Genomic DNA, 24025 nt, shown 5'->3' on the forward strand with positions numbered 1-24025 from the left:
GATATGCGGCACCAGATGTCTATCCTCAGGTCACGCAATACCTGCAGATTACAGGTCGGTTGTTCGCAGGCGCAGAGCTGTCACCTGACAGTGTCCCGGATGTGTTCGGATCGGGCAAATTTGGTGAACGTGACATCAAAGTGAGTTCACTATTGTGCCCCTCAAAATACTGTCCCTCGATTCTGGTCTCGTGACGGACAGCTACCCTGCCGGAAGGTGCCGTCACTGTCAGGGAAGACATCCAGCAGGAAGGCATGCAGGTGGTGTGCAAAAATTTCTATGTAGAACACAGCTGTCGCAGCGCCTTCAATTACTGGCGCAAGGCCTGTAAAAGCCTGTGGTGTTGTGCAGCTTCTCACCTGGATGAAAGTGTATCCAAATGTGACCATCATGCCGGTATAGTAACAAAAGTTATTCATCCGACCAGATGACACATTTCTAGCGACCCGCGTTCCGATCTTAACGATCGCGTACCCACTGCAATCTTAACAGATGATGGTGTCGGGTCAACACAGAACGTGTGGGGGTCACCTGCTACGGATCCCTACGCTTAACAATGTGTGCTCAATGGTGTGCTCTGAAAAACTTGTGCTTGCACCGACACTGTACCGTGTCATCAGATCTGGCACAGATCACTGCCTAGTTCTACACTACTGGCCATTAAAATTGCTACATCACGAAGATGACGTGCTACAGACGCGAAATTTAACCGACAGGAAGAAGATGCTGTGATATGCTAATGATTAGCTTTTCAGAGCATTCACACAAGTTTGGCACCTGTGGCGACACCTACAACGTGCTGACAAGAAGAAAGTTTTCAACCGATTTCTCATACACAAACAGCAGTTGACCGGCCTTGCCTGGTGAAACGTTGTTGTGATGCCTCGTGTAAGGACGTTTCCGACTTTGATAAAGGTTGGATTGTAGCCTATCGGGATTGCAGTTTATCGTATCGCGACTTTGCTGCTGGCGTCGGTCGAGATCCAATGACTATTAGCAGAATATGGAATCGGTGGGTTCAGGAGGGTAATACAGAACGCTGTGCTGGACAGTTCGATGACGTTTGCAGCAGCACAGACTATCAGCTCAGAGACCAAGGCTGCAGTTACCCTTGATGCTGCATCACAGACAGGAGCGCCTGCGATGGTGTACTCAACGACGAACCTGGGTGCACGAATGGCAAAACGTAATTTTTTCAGATGAATCCAGCATCATGACGGTAGCATCCGTGTTTGGCGACACTGTGGTGAACGCACATTGGAAGCGTGTATTCGTCATCGCCATACTGGCGCATCACCCTGTGTGATGGTATGGGGTGCCATCGGTTACACGTTTCGGTCACCTCTTGTTCACATTGACGGCACTTTGAACAGTGGACGTTACATTTCAGATATGTTACGACCCGTGGCTCTATCCTTCATTCGATCCCTGCGAAACCCTACATTTCAGCAGGATAATGCACGACCGCATGTTGCAGGTCCTGTACAGGCCTTTCTGGATACAGAAAATGTTCAACTGCTGCCCTGGCCAGCACATTCTCCTGATCTCTCACCAACTGAAAACGTTTGGTCAATGGTGGCCGAGCAACTGGCTCGTCACAATACGCCAGTCACTACTCTCGATGAACTGTGGTATCGTGTTGAAGCTGCACGGGCAGCTGTACCTGTACACGCCATCCGAGCTCTGTTTGGCTCAATGGCCAGGCGTGTCAAGGCCGTTATTACAGCCAGAGGTGGTTGTTCTGGGTACTGATTTCTCTGGATCTATGCACCCAAATTGCGTGAAAATGTAATCACATGTCAGTTCTAGTATAAAATATTTGTCCAATGAATACCCGTTTATCATCTGCATTTCTTCTTGGTGTAGCAATTTTAATGGCCAGTAGTGTATTTGCAGCAGACGAGCCTCGAGGAAGCACATTCTGCCACAAGGTACGGACGTCCGACACATTGTCCCCTACTCTGGGTTTCACTGACTTTCGACCATTTTCCGAAGATGTTCGTGACAGTAACACGCCATCATCCAACCGGCTTTACTTTTTAAAATATACTTGCTCCCAGATGTCGGGCAATAACAATCTGCTCTTTGTGGAAGTCCCAAATGTACAGCCTGTATCATTGATTGAATGATTCACCAGTCACCTCTGGCCCACTTATCTAGTTTCCTCTGTCCACACTGCCACCAGGCGACATTCGACCTTCTGGTGGCCAGTGATCCTAATGTTTCACAGTTCATCAGTGTATGTGGTACCGTAAAGAGAATCCTGCAGAAACCGACAATCTACAAAATAGGATTTCAGTAAAATATGATCTACCGATGAGACCACAAATGCACCAAAAAAGCCTGAACAAGAGTAATATTCATTTTAGGTATTTTTTCTTAGCTATACTCGGCACTACAAATCTGTGTATTGAAAGATGACTTACATTTGAATTGTCCGGGAAGGCGAGCAGTTAGTACAGAACAAATACACACAGAGAATTAGATGCCACACTATTAATTTGTCAAATTTCCAATTTGATGTTTGAATACAATGGAAATGGTTTGGGCTGGCAACTATGACTCTTACCCTGAATGGTGAGCACATAGTCTTCACTGAAGGTCCCAGCGCCGGTGTAAGCCGTGCACCTGTACACGCCTCCATTTTCAGGCCTCACGTTTGTTATCCTGAGGGAAAAGTACACACACACATATATATGCTGTCGTGAACAAAGCAAAGAACAGTGCTCTTACAAAATGTGGGCAACACAAATAACATTATCACTTTAATTGATGCAATTGTGGATTCTTGGTGAGACAATGTATAACTTACTTTGGTACTGGTCTAAGCAGTGTTATAATTATTTAATGGAAGTAGATGTACTACATATAGAATAGATGGAAAAGGGAAAAGTTACTTCTATTAGAAATATTAGGAATTACACAGATAAATGTGTGTACCCCCATCCACACTTACTAGACTCAATTTAATGATTTACCTCTTCTACATAATATTGTGACTTCTTCATAAGAGTCAAGCTGTTTTGGAATCTTGTGGACATCATTCATAAATAGGTAATTACGCAGATTTACACTTATATAACCAATGTCACGATTCCTGTGTACATCGCTCTTTACTCTTCAGTGATGTTTAAACAACAGAAAATCTGGGAAGCAATAATATTATGAACTGTGATAGCTAACTACCTACCATACAGAGGAGACATTAAGTGACAGGCAGACACATTTAAAACTAGATGCCTCGAAAACAGCAGCTTTCCAATCAAGTCTGTCCTTCACCTCTCTCTTTCTTACACACACACACACACACACACACACACACACACACACACACACACTCAACTCACACAGACATGGACACTATCATTTCTGGGTGCTGTCACACCACAGCACCTGGAGAAAAAAATAAGTAAAGTTAGTTCCCCACCAGTGCATCATTTTAGACACATTGTTGCAGCATTTAAGTTGAAAGTAGCAGTTGCTATGCAATGTCCCCATTGGCAGGTGGTCTGAGAGTGTGGAGGTGTTATGGGTACCATAGTATTAGTGTAAATGATATTTAACAGTTTTTCTGAGGCTCATGTTGGAAGACAAAGTGTGCATAAGTTTAACAACGAGGGTAGAATTATTTACTGCAATTCAAAACAAAGTTTCAGTGTGAAAGTTCAGACAGTTATTGCGGTTTATAGTTGGTCGTTGTGAATGGTGAGTTTAATTTAATCTATACGGAACAATAAATAATCACTATTTTCATCTCAATCATAAAACTAAACCTGTCACGAGTCATTTTCCTAGTTTACCACCCCAACAGAGAGAAAGAAATCTAAGTTACGAAAAGACGAGAATAAGTGATGGTCAGTAGTTCAAGTCAAAGAGATAAACAAAGTAACTTACAAAGCTGAACAGTAATTAAATGAAAGATTTTATGGAGATGTGTGGGAGTACCATGAAACAGGATAGTACTGCAGTATATGGGAGAAGAGTTAAGAGCTTTACAGTAAACACCGAAATCCCCGTGCCACACGACCATAGCACGTTGCTGGAGGAGCTAAGAGAAGTATTGTGCGGTAATTAATGTTGCAGCAGTGATACATCTGATCCAGATGACGTCTTTAGCCGTCCTGAGCTGTCTGACAGAGTTACAATATTTCCACTGCTGTCATAAAATAATAGCCACACAATACTCCACTTTTTTAATTGGGTGCCCTATTTTTCTTCGGCTCATCTACCACTGTGCTACAGTACTGTGGGTGCAGTGTTAATTGCGTATTACGACTGCAGAGAAACAAAAAATTAACTACATTACTTTATTTTTTACGGTTTATATCAAAAATTTTATGACTACACTTCATACTTACACTGCTTCTGCACAACATTCGAAAACAGCAGGAATTTACTAGGGAAATGGCCTTTTTTATTTATTCAGATAAAGGGTTAAGAACTTATATTCTCACCGAGAGGGTGGCCTCGCCTCACCTGAGCAGTTCATTGGCAGTCTGCACGTTGCTGTCGAGCTGCCGGTCGCGGTCCTCCTTGGTCCAGCGGAAGTTGACAGGCACCAAGCCGTCCGCCCCGGAGACACGGCAACGCAGGTCCATGTTGTCGCCCGCCCGCACCTGCTGGCTACTCGCGTCGATGTGCAGTGACAGGCTCGACACTCCTGCAGTGCGACCACGGTGTGGCGAGCGGACCGTAAGGTCGAGCGAGACGAAACAGCGTAGGTTCCAGTGTTACGGCAACGGAACGTCATCATGGCAAATCGCCGACATTCGAAGTCGATCCAGTGTCGGATAGAGATTTTGTTGCCACAATTTGAGTGGTGGCAGGATGGGGAGCGAGGTAAGGAGAATGGGAGAAATATACGTCAAAATTAGAAAAGAAATAATGCAGCGAGTCTTAAACATTATAATGCATCACAGTAAATCAAATATTGCTTCCACTAATTTACAAGGCTAAATACAACACCTACTACAAAAATAAAAATTAACTTCTTTATGTTGTAGAACCCGAGAGGAAAACTGAAGTCAATCAATGGTGCATTTAAAGCAACTACTGCCCTTACATTACTGACAGGCATACAGTCAGGGTCTTCTACTCACTATAATTTATACGCTAGGAAGATTTTTGTTAATATTACACCACCTTTAGTCACAATAATTTATTCGGTCGCTTTAGTAAAATACGTTCCAGAGGAGCTTCAACTCCATAACTAGGGACAACACTGACATTTTAGTTGAAGCTTCCCGGCAGATTAAAATTGTATGCCACACCAGAGCTCGAACCTGGAACCTTGGCCTTTGCTCACTGACGGAGCTATCTGAGCTATCTGAGCACAACTCACAATCTGCCCTCATAGCTTTAATCCTGCCTGTACTTCATCTATTACCTTCCAAACTTCAAAGAAGTCCTCCTGCACCTCAGAAATAGCCTTTCTCCTGGGAGTGTTAGTCCCACAAAATGTGCAAGAGAACCTTAGTGAAGTCTGAAAGGTAGGAGAAAAGGAACTGGCGGAAGTAAAGCTGTGAGGGCAGGTCTCGAGTCGTTCTCGGATACCTCCGTCGGTAGAGCACTTGCCCGTAAAAGACAAATGCCCAGGTTCAAATTCCACTCAGGCATATATTATGTTGGTGCATAAGTTCGTAGTGTTTTGTTTTGCAAGTTGGAATTCCAATTCCTATTGGTTTATTTATCGGTTGTCATTTTTTATTAGTAGGTCACTGTCACTATTTGAGTTTACATATTGTCATTTGGAGATAGTGAGAGGTGTGGACTCTAGAAAATGGAATGCCAAAGGGAGAAATCAGAACATTTCTAGCATATTCTCTTGTTTGAGATAAACAGAGGGGTGACAGTAATGGAGGCAGCTAGAAATGTTTGGGCCTTGTAAGGAGATAATGCCACTGGACACAGCACGGTAATAAAATGGTTTCTTCCTCTTAAGGAGGATCATTTTGACATTGGGCTAGTGGCTCTCGGAAGATCTTCAGGGTTTGACAGAGATTGTTTAAACACAGTAATCTACAATGATTCATGTCAGTGTACTCGAAATGGCAAATGTGATGAATTGCGAGCATTCCACCTAATTGAATGTACGGGTGCCACATACTGCAAGCCAAAATCACAAAAATCAGCAGGTGGCCACGTGTCATCTGAGGTTACTTGTCATCGATTGGCTCATGAACAACACCATTCCTATACTGTACCATTACTGGCGACGAGAAATAGTGTCTTTGTATTAAGGTCAGGAAAATAGAAGAACGGTCGCACTCAAACATAGCAGCAACTACTAGTACAAAGACCTGCGCGCATCAACAACAGATAATGTCATACAGATGATGGCGGAACAGCGACAGTGTGGTGTACCACAAATTCCTTCCCTGAGGTGTAACCGTCACAGCTAATATTTACTGTCACCAAGTGAAACGCAATCCGAGAATGACGATCAGGAAGACTGTGGGAAATGATGCTACTCGACGATAATACGCGCATGCATTCTACTGAACTGACCAAAAGACGCTACACATGAACTGGGTTGGTAAGACATTCTGGACCCATCCTACTCACACGGTTTTGTGCGCTCAGATTTTCAGCTTTTCTGCTCTCTGTCAAACAACTTTCTATCTGTATGAGAATGCACTCCAAATATGGCTCAACGAGTCCTCCTCGAAGCCATATGATCTCTACAGTAGCAGAATCAAAAAGTTACGCCAGCATTGACAGACTGTTGTAATTCGTGGCATTCTAGTCAGAGCTGCCAGAGATGGCAGTCATGTGCATGTGTGGTGTGCTTGCTGTGTAAATAAATAAATGTGTGTTGTGTGTGTATGTGTTTGTTTTTCCTTTTCTGAAGAAAGGCTTTGGCCAAAAGCTAATGTATATGTGTGTTTTTGTTGTTTCTGTTTGCAACTCAATGTATTTATCTTCATGGACAGTAGCAATCCATTTTTTCACAGCTGAATATGATTCGTGACTAAAGTTTCTGTTACATGTATGTCACATTTATTAAAATTATGGAAAAATTCTACAAACTTATGCACCAACCCAATAGTTTTAATCCACGACAGGAGTTTCAAACCAGCACAAATTCTTCTGCACATTATACACGATTTCTGGGAGGAATACAGTTGCTAGCTTTACACGAAAAAAGGTCTTGGGTGAGATAAAAAAAATAAATAAAGTATTATTAATGTTGATGGCCAAATGAAGGTGACTTTGCTCCTGTCAGCGAATGGAAGTCCACCTCAATCTGTTTCCAAGGAAATATCGCAAAGGAACTGGATGTGATGAACATTGGGAGTCGGGCACCTCTCGAAAGGCCATTACTCAAAGCAGCACATAAAACTGCATGTCTTCCATGGGCCAAACAGCACAGAAATTGGAGAGGAGCTGACTGGAGGCATGTACAGTGGTCCAACTACTCACAATTTTGAATCTCTTCAAATGACGTGAGGTGTCGCACGCATCGATTCTTGGTGAGACACTTAACCTGCAGTGTATGGAGGCCGTAGTTCAGGCTAGAGGTTGTTTTGTGATGTTTTGGGGTTGCTTTTAATACCGTGACTTTATGCACACTCGTTCAGGTTTATGTGAGCATGAATCGGGACGTTTACTTCACAGAGGTGTACTTTCATTTAATTCTAATTTCTTTGCTGTACGGTGCTGTTTCATGACGCAAAGTATCTGGAGTATAGTACTTTCCTCCTGTTTGGAGAGATGGTATGCTTGCATTACAACACCTTCTGATAAACTATGGAAAAACAATTATTCTTATCTTTTTATATCAATTTGCACTGAAATAATAATAATAATTTATTATTATTATTATTCTGCAGGTGTTAAAGCTAAGCAATATATGTTGCTAATCCAAAACTAGTTTCAGATTAATGTACTACATAATCGCCACAACAGAAGTCTCACTGATATTGTCTTATGATACAAATACTCTACATAAAGTCTGAGTATTACTGTGACAAGAGAATACATTTACAATGCAAACTGAAAGTCCTGTGAAGGGAAAAGATAATAAAATAAAATTTTAATACTAGGGTTACAATATTAATGAGAGTATAGCTCAAGAAAAAAACCTTTCAAAGGAAAGACATAAATAAAATAAAATGGACACAACAGCTATATTATTAGAATTTTAGTACTATTAATGAAATTATGATTTAAATTGAAACACCTCAATACATTTTAAATTTTCTTCTTTTATAATTTGTTAAAAGAGTTAGTTGCTACAGACCAACTTTCAACAGCAACCAAACCTGGATTAGAACGAGGCCAATTAGTGTTATGTTCCAGAAATAATTGTGGAAACAGTGTTACGTCCTTACGGGAGTTCAACTAGAATTAATTCTACAAATGCAGAAGAAACATGGCGTGCAAATCATAAAATCAAAGGGATAACAAAAGTAAAAATCAAAACAAAATTGATTTAGCCAGTCAAGGCAGGATGGAATGCAGGATTGTAGCACATCATAAAACCATACCGCATCCTGTAGTCGACTCCAGCAATCTCCCTCAAATCCCGAAGAATCAAATATTCGAGATGTGTGTGCACAAACAGTGGAAGAAACCACAGCAAGCTACTGTTGCATGTTGCGGGATGTGACCAAAGCTGTAAGCTCCTTAAAAGTTTGCATATTACATAACAGCATCATTCTTCAAGAATACCTATTATGCCCCAGCTGTGGCCAGCTTCGCAGGAAAAGCTAGGGAAGAAAGCACATCATCTAAATGCCAAAATGAGCAATGCTATGTTTTGTAGTAACAGCAGGAAGAAAATGCTTGTATGGGTGCACTAGGCAACAGAGAATACACCATACATTAACTGAAGGCTTTAAACATAAAATTTTTGTTGGAGGATTTTCACAAAAAAGGTGGGCATTCTACTTTACACTTATCTGTAAATAATACAGAACAACTTAAAATGAATACAGTGATTACAAACATCTATAAATATTTAATTCAGAGTAATACATTGATAAGAATTACAGAGAATGTAAAAGAAAGTATAGAATTTAGACTGTCATGGAAGCACAGTGATTCAAAAGCCCATGCATGGCAATGTGCAAGTGATAAGTTGCGTGGCATTAAGTGAAAATGTCAATCTCGTGTAGAAGGCATTCTGTATATTGGACTCGAACAACTGTCATTCCGTCATCGCAGTGTGGAGAAGATTTCATCGGCAGTACAACTGAGCCGCTCCAAATGCCGACAACATTTATAGATGGCATCAGCGTGGGATTTTTAAATCAGTATCTTCCAAACAGATAGATCATTCGTATTGGACGTGATGATGCTATGTTCTGCCAGGATTTTTCGACCTGATACTCATGATTTTCTTTTTATGGGGCTATGTTAAACACCTTGTATATGCCTCTTTGATGGAAGCAATTGTAGGATTCAGAAATGCTCATCTCTTGATGATTCAGAATGTATGATGAGAAATTGATTCTCATTCAAATGTTGCTTGTTCAACTAACAGGACACATATAGCATTTTTTTTGTATTTTCTTCCCATTCTCTGTAATTCTTACTGATGTATGCTATGCACGAAATAGTTTTAGCTGTTTGTAACCATGCCATTGACTCTGAACTGTTCAGTACAAACAGAACGATTTACATATGTTCCTGCCACCACAGTAAGAAGGCTTTAACCGAGACACATAGTCAAATCACATCACCTGACTTCTGGCTTGTGGTGGCAGGTATAGTCTTGTAGACTGGAAACTCACAAAGGCATCTGGATGGAATTCGCGAGACTAACTACGAATACAAAGTGCTTGACATGAGGAAAAAAGACAATTTTTTTTATCTTTGTACTGTAAATTTGAAAGTGCAAGTCTTGCAGACAGCACATGACAGACGTTAGGTTTGTCAGTCCAATCAGTATCAGAACATTAGAAACACGGGAATCCACGGAGAGAAGAAAACAATCTTTTCACTACAAGATATTCAGGAAGTTCGGGAATCAGCATTTGCAACAGATTGCAGTCATTTTAGGGCTTCAAGCGTAAAACACTCGAGTGACTATTTGGAATGTTAAACAATGACAAAAGTGACCACCTATCTGAAGTCAATAATGGGGTGGTAAAGAGAAAACACACAAAAAAATCACTGAAGATAACTTTCCATTTGTTTCTTGCAGTGTTCTGCTTAAGACTGTGTCCAAACAACTAGGGTGCTGCAAGGTATACACTTGTCGGGCTCCAAAATTCCTTCCCAGAACCAGGAAACTCAATAAATGGCTGCTGCTCTATTCTTTATTTCCTGCTACGATAGAGAAAGAGAACGTGTGCTGTACACTATAATTGTAACTAGTGAAGGGACGCAGATCGCCTATGCTGGCACAAAGGTGAAAGAGCAGACAAAAAACAAGCTAAACTTTGGCAGACAGTAAGGTTATGACTTCCTTTTTTTTGGGATGCTAAAGGAATTCCGTTTGTGAAATTTTAAAGAGACTGTGAAAATGTCCAAGGTGCAAAAGATGTCTGCAATGTGTGAACACATCACAAATCTTCAAAATGTTGCCCAGTATGGTCTTGGAAGGTTGGGGTATAAAAGTGTGAAACTGCCAAGATTATACAGATACCAAAAGAATGTTTTGGCTACATTGTGCAAGAGCATTGCATACAAGAAAGCTATCTTTGTGCAGAATGGGTGCTGCACACATTCACAACAGATTATAAACAAATGGAAACAGTGAAAATCAGTCAGGGATCAGTTTCCAACATATTACTACAAAAATCTAACAACTTTCATGGAAACACGAAGCGTCATAGGAAGCTGTCCGAAGGGGCGTTCCTGTTTCACAATGGCCCAATTCATTCCGTACAGGATAGCCACGCTTGCTGCTTGTGTAATCACTGTAACATCCTGAAATGGCACCAATGACTACTTTCTCTTTTCTCAGATGAAGAAACCATTGCACGGTAGGCATTTTCATATCGATAATGTGTTGATTTTTTGACGTGGAACATTTCCATAACAGCCAACATGCAGACTTCTACAAGTGAGACCTCTGTAAAGGCACCCATCATTGGGAAAAATGTGTCATCATTGAAGGACCTGTCACATATCAAGTGACTAAATACAATCAAATTGCTTTTTTTGGAAGTGACGGTTAAAACTTAGAGACTAAAAAAGGTATTGGAAAAGATACATCCGTGCTAACAGGCTGACAACTTTCAACACTCGAGACTACATTAAGACTTCTGACCGAAGGACCAGCTCCTTGAGATTTTTGAGGCATCACAACCCTAAAATCGACCGAGAAGACAATCTATTTGCTCAAATCGAGCGACGAGAAAACAGAGACGAGGAGCAGGCCGAAGCCAAAGTAGGTGGGAAAACCAACCCCGTCCGCCCCTGCGGTAGCCGGCAGGTCCGCCACCACAGTAGAGCTCGTCGCTGCCGTCGCGACAGTCGATGCGGCCGTCGCACTGAGCTGTGAGTGGGACGCACTCCCCAGTGCGGCACTGGAAGCCGCCCACAGCCGCCACGCCGGAGACGCCCGGAGGGGCGAAGTAGCACCCACCCGCTGCGTACACTGTGGCGGCACCAGGCGTTAGTGACCGATAAACACACGTCGGCCGTCTGACACCGGCCAAACCTCAGGTGGGGTGAGAAGGAAAGCAGAATGCCACCGAGTAGGAACGTGGGAAGAGGGAGAGGAGGGCACGGAACCAGTCTGGTAAGTGGAACAGCTGCTGCAGCTTTCCGTCGGTCATTTTCCTACTATCGCCTCAGAAGATCGAAGCCAAATTCCCCGGCATCTGACAACATTATCCGTTCATTTCTCACACAACACTTTGATAAGTGCCACACACGTTGTAAACATTAAATGCTGTGCTCTACAATGTTTTTGTCCCCTGGACTCCAATGGGACACATTGAGCACCGGAAGATGGCAGTCCAAGTTTCCATCTGGTCATCAAGATTTAGGTTAAAAACATTTCAAAAGCTTGGGCTATAAGAAATATTTTATTTTTGCCAGTGACACAGTACTTGTTACTTCTGTACAGGATCTGTTACTTCTGTGCAGGATCCTATTGATTTTTTTCAAGTTGGTGGTATGGGTTCTGTGGTCTCGTTCTTCAGTCATCACGATGTAGGTAATTTCTCTTGCTGGAACGTCGAACATTTAAAAATTCGTTCACGATTATCATCAAAATTTGTTCTCGAGGCACTTCCAATGTCTCTCTCTATGCACCTATAATGACTGGTTGGAGTTTAGACATCGCTTTGATCAAAGATGGTCAATTGTAGCATCTAAATTACTGACTCAGGCAGTGTACAAAATTCTGTGCTGAAACTGTAACTGATACAACTGTTTGAACACACAGATATTCACCTTTCATCAATTGTTTCGAGAGCGGGTGGGACTCCAAAAAAAGAATTCTCTTGGCTGTCCATAAGAGTTCTCTCACTACAGATTCCTAACTCGATACGGTCTGCGAATTAAAAATTATCGCATTGCCAGTGCCTTAGAAGTCCGAAGCCAACTTATACAATAATAAAAACAAGTGTGGAATTTGGAGACAACGTTGGCCTTCCTTTTTATTATTTCCCAACAGTCAACATTTTCAACTTCTTTTGCAGTAGTGAACAGTTTGTTTTTGTACTGTCTTAGCCCAAAACAAAATGACAAGGAGTATGTGGCTTTATGAAGTGAGGTCAGGATGTGTCCCATTCTTTAACCTCAACAAGTATTTTTCTCCAGTAATTCAGTCATTTTCAGACAATTTCGCTGGAGATGACCACACCTACTTCATGCCACTGACACAATAATTATCAGCTTGTAACTCCAGCCCAGCAGGTCCTGATATATACACACACACACAAACTTCTCCTACTTTTCATGACTCGTTACATAAACAATAGTACATACCTTCTTCTGAACATGAAAAGGCATATTTCCCAGTTACAGTTCCCTCAGACCATTCATAGTATCAACAATTTCAGCCTTTTGATCTCCATTTTTGTAATTTAAAAAAAAAAAAAACAACTTCATTTTGCCCCATTTTTTGGCAACAGGAAACAAATAGTTTTATTTAATTTACTTGGGAATGAAATTCAGTTGATCACATAAATGTTTCAGTCCACTCTTTCATGTGTAAACATATTGTGGTTTACGCAGGGTGATGTTCTGAATTAATATTACCCTCTGGGTAATACGATTTGGAAGTTATTTGTATCGTACAGTTAATTTTATAGTTAATGCACATTTCCAGAGAAGCAATATTTCCAAAATACTTTAAGTTCTCTCCGAAATAAATTCTTGGTTCCTAATCCACTACTTGACGTTCTAATCAGTATTAAACTAAGAACTAGACAAAAATGTATCAGGAAAAACCATTTTAAGTCAATCCATGTCATTCATTCACATTACCCTACTGAAGTCACCAGTTCAGTCACTGAGCATCGTTTCATTGAGAAGCCCCCGCCACCTCCCACTTCACAATGTTTGGGCAGAAAAAGCTCAGATATTGCAAAAGCAAAGCAAGAAGCTGATCTGTGCGAAGGGACAGGTCTCCGCAATTAATAGCCGCCAAAGCATTGCCCCTCTACAGTATTCCACTTTATTATACTCATTCAGCAAACCTCTGCTGAGGTATAATTTTGGCCAGTAATATTTGTCTTTTGGTGGTTCACACTGAGAAATGCTTAGTATGAAAATGCAGACATCTCTGGAACCAATTCGTTTGTTAAGAACAAACGTTACTATTAAGCTGCTTCTGACAGATTCTGTAATGTGTAATGTTCCTTAAATTCCTCAGTGGAAAGTCTCTCATAGGTAAACTGGAAATAAATATGTACAATTTCAGCACTGAAGAATTAACTCATCACCTACATAATACAGATTTTGCATTCATAATGCCAGGGAGACTCTAGCTATACTAGTTGTGGCAAAGCACACTGAGCACAAGCATTTGATAATACAGGCATTAGATGTGTATTGGTAACCTTGAAATGTGTTATTAACACTGAGTCAACTTTATACACTGTATTTTGTAGCTTTGTTGTGGTGACCACTGCCATCAGCATTTATCCACACAATTGGAAATTCCTGCATACAATGTTACCATACTTGTCAAAGCCTTTACGCATTCCTGCATTTTGTGTCAGATGCATATCACAGCACAAATCTGTACTTTTTTCCTTCAATTATAGTTGACACTAAGATAAAGACTTTTATTTATTTGCTGCATAGCCGAAACTGGCATGATTTTACAACACGTTTGGTCATCAGCAGTAACATAATACACTCATCAGCTTTCAAAATTACAAGCCAAGAATTTTTCAAGCTCTTAAAAATGTACTGTACATGCTGAAGCTTCTGATGTAACAAAATAATTGGCAAACAAGAACAGCAGACAGACATTTTACGTGTAGTGTTTATTCGAAACACAATGAAGAACTGTGGATGACACCATTTCTCACTCTGTTCCAATGGGCTAACTCCTGACTCACTTTTTGCCATATCCTCCCCTCAACACCCGTCTTTTGTATAAAATGTCAGAGAAACTGTATTTCTACTTTAAAACAAATAACTGTAAAACCATAAACAAGGTCTTCATATCCTAAATATCTTCTTCAATTTCAATATAGGCCAGTTAAGAAGCCTATTCAGTAATTCACCGTCTGTTAACACACGAAGAGATCAGTTTCTCAATCAAGCCATTATCACTGTCACTGTCAAGGGAAATATCCTAAATACTTTCTACTGTTAAAAATACACAATGTACGGTCATCTAAAAAGAACAACTCACGTTGCCCGTACACTGTCAACTCCAGATGAACAATTCACTTTTACTTCCTTTGGACACTTCTACCTGTCACACGAATTCTGAAATCTGTGTTCAAAACAGCAAACAGCTTCTTGAGTTGGATATTTGGATTTGGGTCATGTAATGGGATAACTCAAAATGGGGTGGTAAACAAAATAAACCAATGATCAATGCTGCCTTGAAAGGAAAAAAAAGAAGCAAATAAAAATTTTAAAAATCATTAAAGGTTAACGTAGGGCAAAACATGCAAAAAATTAAATAAAATTTGTTAGAACTACAATTGTACTTAGTGACTGAAAAGTTGTATTGAAGTGTGAATGGTGGCACCTTCTAGAACTGTAAAATGTGTTACTCTGTCCAACATTAATACCACACCAGTTATTTGACCGCCAAACCACTTCTCACAATGAATGAAAACTTAGAGCTTCCTAAACATTTGGCTCGTGGCAGCTTTCTCAGTTCCAACAAGGAAACGGTTTTGGTCAGCCACGTGAACCCACGTCAGAGAATACAGACAATAAGTTAGTGACAGACTTACACACTCAATATTTCATTTGACACAATCACAGAAAATGTTTTATATCGTTCATTGGTATCAACTACCAGTGGGAAACATCAGAACTAGAAATGAGAAAGAAAAGAGTGTGTATTTTACTTTTGTCTCGTACGTACAGAGTTGACAAACTAAAACAAATATTCTTTTCTTTTTCCTTACTAGTTCTGATTATGGTCAGTGGTGGCCAATACTGGTGAACAATGTAAAACCTGTCCTGTTACTGCATGAACCAAATCACTGAGTGTATAATACTTGTTACTTTTGTTTTAAGATAAAATGGAGCACTGTGAGAGCTACTTTATGTAAGAAAACGTTTACAGCCAACTAAGACATCATGTAATAGCACTGTTTTTAGAAACTAGTATGTGTATGTAAGAAGTTACGTATTATGATTAGTGAAAAGAGGAAAAAAGTAAGACACCTAAGAAAGGAAATGTAAACAAAATGTCAGAAAGTGATAAAGTGAAAGGTCAAATTAGATAAGAAAAGAAAGTTTGCCGTAAGTTAGCATTACCCAGTGCTCCAATACTTACATGAGAAGTGGCTTAGGGATAGATTAAAAATCTCACACACTTTGTATTAAATATTTTAATGCCTACACCATGGCATCAGCATTTAAGTATTTTTACATTCTGTTTAAGAAACTGTTTTACCTATTAGTTCTCATTCAAAAATGCAAAAACAAACCTCAGCAGAGATGCACTAGTATTAGCTAACTTCATTTCTTATGCACTTCTAAAGCAACATAGAGTGGGCAAGCTCTCAGCTGTTGCACAGATCACATTGGTATCAATCTCAGTAACAGCTCAACTTCACCAGAAGAAGAGTAAATTTTTATCAGCTACAGATGGTCACCAATCTGAGACTGTTAACGGATGACACTGTCGTGCACGGGAAACTGTCGTCTCGGAGTGACCACAGGTCGATTCAGGGCAACTGGCACAATTTATATATGGCGCAAGAAGTGGCAACTCGCTTTATGTAAGGATAAGAGTGTGAGTCATTGCAAATGACAATATTAACAATTTGTTGCTCGAGTCACAAAGAGAGTTTCTCAGGGGCAGAGTGGTTTTTTTGAAACCATCTATACAGTGATCTAGGTTAAGGTCCCAAGTATCACACACTGCAACCATTTACCGTTTGGGCCCTCGTTAGCAAGTAACTGACAACAAAAAATCGTATGATGCCCTGTAGCAATAACAACAAGCGTGTAGTTCAAAGCAGTGATGTATAGTAATGATTAAGATATATTCTAGATACGCTGAAGTTTGTGTGTTCTTATCCTATCAGACACTTTTAATTTATATTTGTAAATATTTATGGAATTGACTTAATTCATTTTTATTCAATTAATTGGGTTAAATGCATTTTTTTATTTCTAATCCTTTGCAGTGTCAATCTATTAATTTTTATTTGCTCGCATTTTTTCTCCGTATCATTCAAATTTCCATTTGGAAACTGTCCATGTAGTTTTCATTATTTCTTTGTATTAATTTAGATTTAATTTCTTCCACAGTTATCATTTTATATTTTGATCCATGTTTTATTTATAATCCATTCTTTCGTTTAAAACTTCATCTGTGTTATTGAAACCAAAATAAATATTTTAAATTTATCACTTGTGGTAAGATAATTTTCGTCAAAGTAAATTTTGGGGGGATATATATATAAATAGAGGGAAACATTCCACGTGGGATTGGAATGATTCCTTACACTCTCCCTTAAAACCCACATCCTTTCGTCTTTCCCTCTCCTTCCCTCTTTCCTGACGAAGCAACCGCTGGTTGCGAAAGCTAGAATTTTGTGTGTATGTTTGTGTGTCTATCGACGTGCCAGCGCTTTCGTTTGGTAAGTCACATCATATATATATATTTGATGATTAAACTGACAGGGCAAAGGATTAGAAATTTAAAAAATTACATTTAAACCAATTATTTAAATGAAAAATAATGATTGAAGTAATTTGAATAAATGTTTAGAAACAAAAATTTAGAAGCGCCTGACAAGAGGAATGTATCTTAACCACTAAGCTACACCAACGATCTCAATAACATTGCTATTTCTAAGGCTCTAGTGCATCAAACAAAATTCTTTTCTGAGATTACTTTCAAAAGGGCATCCATTAGGTGAATGGCTGTACTTAGTACCTGCACTGCCATACAGATGGTTCATAAAGCTGATCCCACACCTGAGGACCCTCCCCTTGTCACTCATACTGGTTAAATAACTAGGTATGAAGTTGCAAAATGTACATAATGGGATGAGCATGTAGGGAAGGTGAATGGCTGCCTACAGGTTACTGGAAGAATTTTGGGGTGTATCACCTATCAAGTGGACCCATTCTCAAGTACTGCCACTACGAAAGAGGCATCAGGGTTGCAAAGAGATTTACTGTAAAACTCTGAGAGTGTACATTCTGGGAAGTGCCACGCAACATATTACTTCCTTTCACATACGTGCAAAGAAATCAATACAGTGAAAACATTAGAGAAGTAGAACTCACACGGGGTTTACTGACTGTCCACAACAGCACTTGCAGATGGAACATTATGAGACGGCTTGTGGCTCAGAGTTGTAAACGTAGATGTGCAACATCTCATTCACAGTGACTGTGCAGTTACTATACACTAACTTGCAGCAGGCTGCTGACAATGTAATACTTAAGCAGCGAACCTGTGAACACCACTAGGCAACTGCCACATCTCGGACACTGGCCAGTTCGACACTGTGATGCAGCGTTAATAGCTAAGTGGACGAAGTGCACACGTGAGTGACCGAGGGAGTAGACAGGAGCCACCACTGGACTTATGGGTGCCGAAATGAGAGCTCGCCCACTCACAAACGAACAGCTATTAGGGTGAGGGAGAACTCTACTGGGCGGCGAGGCACGTCACTCACGCTCGACACGCAGGTCGATGTACTCGGAGAACTGGCGGTTGCCGGGGTAGGCCTCGGTCACGGTGCACACGTAGCGACCCGAGTCCTCGGGCCGGACGTCGTTGAGCACCAGGGTGTCCCCTCTGCGTGTCGACGTGGGCGGCAGTGGGCGACGGTCGTAGCGCGTCCAGCTGTACGAGGCTCCCCTGTCCGCAATCTGCGACACCCGGCACTGCAGCTCTACGCGGCTGCCCACGTTTGCCGTCTGGTCGCGCTGGACCGGGGAAGTTACTGGTGGGCGCGACTCGTAGTCTGGAAGATCCGAAGAGATGTAAGTACTTTAAAACGTTAAAACCCTAATTCTTTAAAGAATCGAACCCCCACGTCTAAAACAGCTTCGAACATCTGTTTACATTGCAAATGAGTTAACATGTTAAATTTGATGTTAAGCGTACAAGCAAGAAAAATTTTGGAGAAAGTTTGAAATTATGTTTAAAGTTTGTCATAAATCACAAAGTGCTCTCATTATCAAACACTGGATGAGCACAGTCTGGGTTCTGTTTTAAGTGAAAGCTAGTTTTTGATGCATCTCAATGCTTATGATGTCATATCTCCTGAACTGGGTGTTGTACGTAATTTTGCAAGTACATGCAGTGGTATATGTGGATACTCTCAGCAAAATGGGTTTTGAATAGAGAGAGTTAGGAGTAAACAAGTAACAAATTAAAATGTCACACAGGATTATGCAGTTTTACTGCGTGAAGAGACATAAATGTAGTGAGCATAAAATTTTTTTCTTTTCATTGTTTTGTGGGGCATTTCAGCAAGAAAAGTTTTGTAACGGTTTGAAATTACGTGGAAAGTTTGTCACAAGTCGCTGAATGTTGTCATTCACAAATACCGGGTGAATATAGTGTGGGTAATTTGCACACCGTGTGTTAAGCCATCCTCACATGGGAAGAGCTAGCTAGTAATGGCATGGAGCTGTACAATTTTTGTGATGTCATTTCTTGTTGTTTCATGATGAGGAGCCATTACCTCACATGAAACACGAAATAACTTCTGCGGTATTACTTCAAGGTGCTATGAAAGGTAGAGCCAATAAGAGGCAAAGATGCTCCCTGCATCACAAGCAGAAATTGTGAGATACCATACTGTATTTGTCGTTTTCAGTTTGTAACTTATACCCAACAAATCTATGCCGTTTCTACGCAAATTGAGGAACTCTCGAAAAAGTGTCATTGTCGGTACAATCTGATGTAACAAAATGACAGGGAATGTCATACTGGCAATTAAAGAATTTTTATATTTAGTTATTTTCACGTTATAACACGTGATACGAAAGCAGCCATTTTAAGGCAATGGCGCATTGAGGGTTCATCAAAAACGCTTCGGTCTTGGCAGGATTTCGTTATAATTAAATGTCAATTAATAACAAAATCAGCCATTAAAGCCTCCAGTATATTGTAAAATAAAATGTCATTTGTAATAGATGTTCAAAGTGGCACAGTTGGTAGAGGCACCGAGTTATGAAATAATGTGTGGTGGGTTTGTGTCTTGCTGTAGGTAAATTTTGTTTTTCATCTCCACGTTTTCTAAAAGGTCGTGAGAGTTTCTTATTAAATTAATAGAAATATTTTCTGCAATATTCGATGTTGTGTAAATATAAGTGCATTCACTCACAGGAGTGAGTGTGTCCAATTTTGTGAAGTATTATAAGCTGATGTCCTTACTGACTGGACACAGAATTTTTTTATTTTTGGTCTTATGACATGCTCACGGATACTGACGTTTTTATTTACGTACACTACAGATAGAGCAACATGACTAGCATATGGACAAGAGAAGAAATGTGTGTTTTAATAAAGCTAATGCAGGAATTTCACACACATCCATTTTCATAAACACTCTGTGTTTTCGGAGCCAGATACAGCTGACAGTTGATGCTGGAGAGTGCCGCAGTCACAAATCACATTAACTAGCTCATCCCGCTGTCACTTGTGAGGCCGGTTTGCCCGTGTGTGTCCACATCGACATTACCTGCCCTGCATTGTGTGAGGACGAATTTAAGCTGCTTCGAGACATTTGCAAAGTTTCTAACTGTATTATTTCTGTTAAACTTTTAAAATAAGATTATGACAGCATTTTTGAGTTCTATCAATAATTGTAAGAAATATTGAAAATCAATTTTTTGCACCTGGAAGCCAACCTGCAACTGGGATTGTGCCTCTAGCTAACCATTTAGTAACGTAGATTTGTGCTGGGAAAGTTTAAAAAAAGAAAACACCAGGGTTAAATTCAATATTACTGATTCTGACTGGTAATCGTCTTGTCAGCATCTCCACAGGACAGAGAGCAGAACACGTTGCAAAAACTTACCTTCGACAATCACTTCTGCGGCACCTTCTGCCTGTCCGTATCTGTTGGTTGCTAAACAGATGTAGCGTCCCGTATCAGCGACAGTGATGCCCTGGAACTGTAAAGGAATGGACATTTGTTTACTCATTGCATTTGTTCTTGTGACAGCAGTAGCAGATACAGCAAGAATACTACAATAGTTAACTGTCAGGAGGTTCAGTAGGTACAGAGTAGGAATGAAACACTGAATATATGACGAAGTTGAAAATGGGGGCCAATGAACATACACAGTGCAAGGAAAAGGTAGAGTGCTACTTATTGTAAAGATGACACATTAATTTGTAGACAGGCACAACTAAAAATACTTACACATTAATGCCAGTCCGATCTGCCGGAGAAGATGATCGTGTGTGCGTGAGGTGTGCTTGCTTGGTGAATGACTGTCTGTGGTTCCTTTTCGATGAAGGTTGTGGCCAAAAGCTATTGTATAAGTGTCTTTTAGTCACGCTTTCTGTAACTCAATGTGTCATGTTTACAGTAAATAGCAATCTATCTTTTCCTTACACTGCCGATGTTCCAATCTGTGTGGATATATATAGCCCTTGACGGCCACTATAATCAAATTTATAACTGTGACGTATGAGACTACATATTCACAGGAACATTGGCGCACCGGGCACATACTGTTTATGTTGGAGACAGCCTTACAAAGGAACTAGAACATCTACAGTTAATGTTCAAAGATAACAATTACTCTCCACATATGATTAATACAGCACAAAGGAGGAAGAAACTTGACCACCCACAACATCATGAAGATAAGGAGCCATTCAAGTCCAGGGTGATCCTTCCATACATCAGCAACCTTTTGACTGTCAAAGGTTTTTTGTTCTTCTCGGTTTGGTAAAGGATGATCTGGGATTGTGTAAGGCAAAAATTTACAAAATTCCTTCCCCGTGTGGCAAAGCTTACATAGGTCAGACGATACGCACAATACGTGAAAGGTGCGATGAATATGTGAGCTACCCTTGCCTTTTACAGCCCAGTGAGTTGGCCACAGCTAAACATCGTTTTACTACAGGATACTCTGTGGATTATTCTGCCACAAAAATCTTGCACCTTGTGAGATCCTTTTGGGATTCAGTAATTAAAGAATCTGTGGAAATAATACATCTAGCACAAGATCTTATAAGTTGTGACAGCAGCTTTCAACTTACTTCTGAGAGAAAGCATTTTATTCATAATGACATCTTAGATTTGTTTTCAGTGCCACGAGTGCACATTCCGACAGAGGGCGGACACGTAGTTTCATCTTTACGCATGCAACTGCACGCCACAGATGGAACAGTATTTGCAGAGGGTGCGGACTTTGACAGAAAATGCTCCTGTGATGGCCGCCAACGCGCATGCGTCCCTGCGCCAAATTTTAGCAGTGTCCATTGGTGGACACCTGAAGATGGCTGAATGGTTGCAGCCGAAACATTGCAGTAAGAAGTTAACGTAATCTGGCTACACTCTCGAAACCTCATAGAATATAAGTCACAAAGACTTGTCAAGCTTTTGACACACATGTTGTTATATAATTTTACAATGCAGCTTGACACATTTTACCTGAGGCTGCAGCCTGATGATAGCTTTGTACGTGAATGGATTTAGAGGTCAGTCTTTAATATTATGTGTGACGTACGGAAGTAACTAATTCTTATTAGGGTAAACTGATTAGAAATGAACGGATGGGAAAAGTCTCCACTTCGGCCACACTTCTCCCAAGCAGTAGAGTGGTCGCTTTTCCCGATCGGACGCCATTTGGCGTTAATGGTTCACAAACGACGAAGAATTACATCTTTAAGCCGAAAGACATTATTTAAACAGTGACATTGGGAAAAATGTGCACTTCAAAATTCAGCCATGTTTGTTGATATACCTTAGTTGATGGGCCTTATTGTGGCCTTTCTTTAACAATAAAAATAGCCCTCTTTTTTGAAAATTATGTAATTCAGAAATTGTTTTTAGTCTAAATTACAGTTTTCGATTCAGTTCGATCCTCAAAGTAATAATCTTTTCAAAATTTCAGTGCTGTTGCCTCATAGGCCTATTATTCTGATTCCAAAAAGTGTAACTCTTCTGGAATAGCATTTTAGCTCGTAAATATTTCAATTAGAAAATTACAGCTTCCAGAAAATTCTCTGCATGTGTTTTGGAAATCCCAGCGTATGCTAAAACTTTGCATCACAATGCAGATCCATCAATTGTATCAATTCAATGACATTGGGCTAGTTACTAATCAAAATAAATTCTTTACCTAATGTGAATAGTAGACTATCTCCTGCATGAGTATCTAATATGCAGAAGTTATGTATTTTAACATTTTGTATTTTCCATCCTATGTCTATCTTTAAATAGGGATTGTGGGAAGCTCCACAACCAGTCTGCATCCTGTAGTCATTATGTATACTTGTATGTCTCCAAGTTAGCAGCTAGCATTCAAAGAGTGCAGTTTCTGCGTTACACGTTAGACAATTTGTTCATTTAGCCAGTCAGTGTTCAGTAATCGATGGTAACCGAGCCGTTCCCAATTCTTTAAAGAATCAAACTCTCATTTATAAAAAACCTTTCAAACAACTGATTACTTTACAAATGAGTTAATGTGTTAAATATTTAGCGAGCCATAAACTGCTTTCCCCTCATGACACTATTGGACAGGCATCCACAGCCAAACTTTCGCATGTTCAATAAAACCTGCTGCAGCTGTTGCAAACAGGGACTGATTTTGTAATTTATATTACACCATCACATGCAAACATGAATAAAAAGAAGAAAGAGACTGTAAACAATATTGTTCAAAGATCACAATGATAAAAAAAAGTTCTACACCTTTATACTGATGTGTAGGAGTTATTCAAGTTGACACTTGCTATCTTTACTAATACGTTGAGTTTTGTACACCTGGTTCTCAACTGTTTCTTTTAAAGTTTATTGGATGTTATTTACAATTCTGCTTACGTGACCCTTTCCTCGGGGCCTACATTTTGATATCTTGTCAGTTCGTGTATGGCAGTCGGTGTTCCGTCCTGGGGTTGTGTCAGCTAAGGCACTATTTGCTCTATACATTATACTTCGTCTCCTTCCTCCCCCCGGTGCTTTTTATAACCTTTTCTCTAGTTTCATTTGTTCACAGGTTCCAGTTTTGTTGCCCTGTTTTAATCCACGACTATCACTTTTCGTGAAATTTCCTAAATTTTAAAGAAAGGACTTGGCCACTATAATGTAAGTATTCAGTCTTGCTGACACTTTTTACCGCTGTCATACGGTCTTTGCACAATGTTGTTTTTGGTCTCTTTCTTCAGATATGCATCTGATGAAGTAATTTAGATTACAAAACTTGTCGTGCGTTTAATAAAGGCGTCGATTATTGCATTTTCTTTGTGAATGTGCTGCCCTGT

At 40.2% G+C, this 24025-nt stretch overlaps 1 protein-coding gene across 14 annotated transcripts in view; it reads right to left on the reverse strand.

The window, feature by feature from the left end:
* LOC124720011 (basement membrane-specific heparan sulfate proteoglycan core protein) overlaps window positions 1-24025 on the reverse strand; it is an 801341-nt gene that overhangs the window by 54466 nt on the left and 722850 nt on the right. For 13 of the 14 annotated variants that reach the window (XM_047245254.1, XM_047245262.1, XM_047245258.1 and 10 more), the window contains 5 exons: window positions 20604-20700; window positions 18246-18536; window positions 11360-11551; window positions 4477-4660; window positions 2570-2667 (listed from right to left, as the gene is read on the reverse strand). In XM_047245254.1, coding sequence (XP_047101210.1) covers window positions 2570-2667; window positions 4477-4660; window positions 11360-11551; window positions 18246-18536; window positions 20604-20700 — 862 coding nt within the window. The remainder of the gene's footprint in view (window positions 1-2569; window positions 2668-4476; window positions 4661-11359; window positions 11552-18245; window positions 18537-20603; window positions 20701-24025) is intronic. The other variant, XM_047245256.1, reaches the window with a different exon arrangement.

This window comes from Schistocerca piceifrons, chromosome 11, assembly GCF_021461385.2.
Source record: "Schistocerca piceifrons isolate TAMUIC-IGC-003096 chromosome 11, iqSchPice1.1, whole genome shotgun sequence".
Lineage (NCBI taxonomy): Eukaryota > Metazoa > Arthropoda > Insecta > Orthoptera > Acrididae > Schistocerca > Schistocerca piceifrons.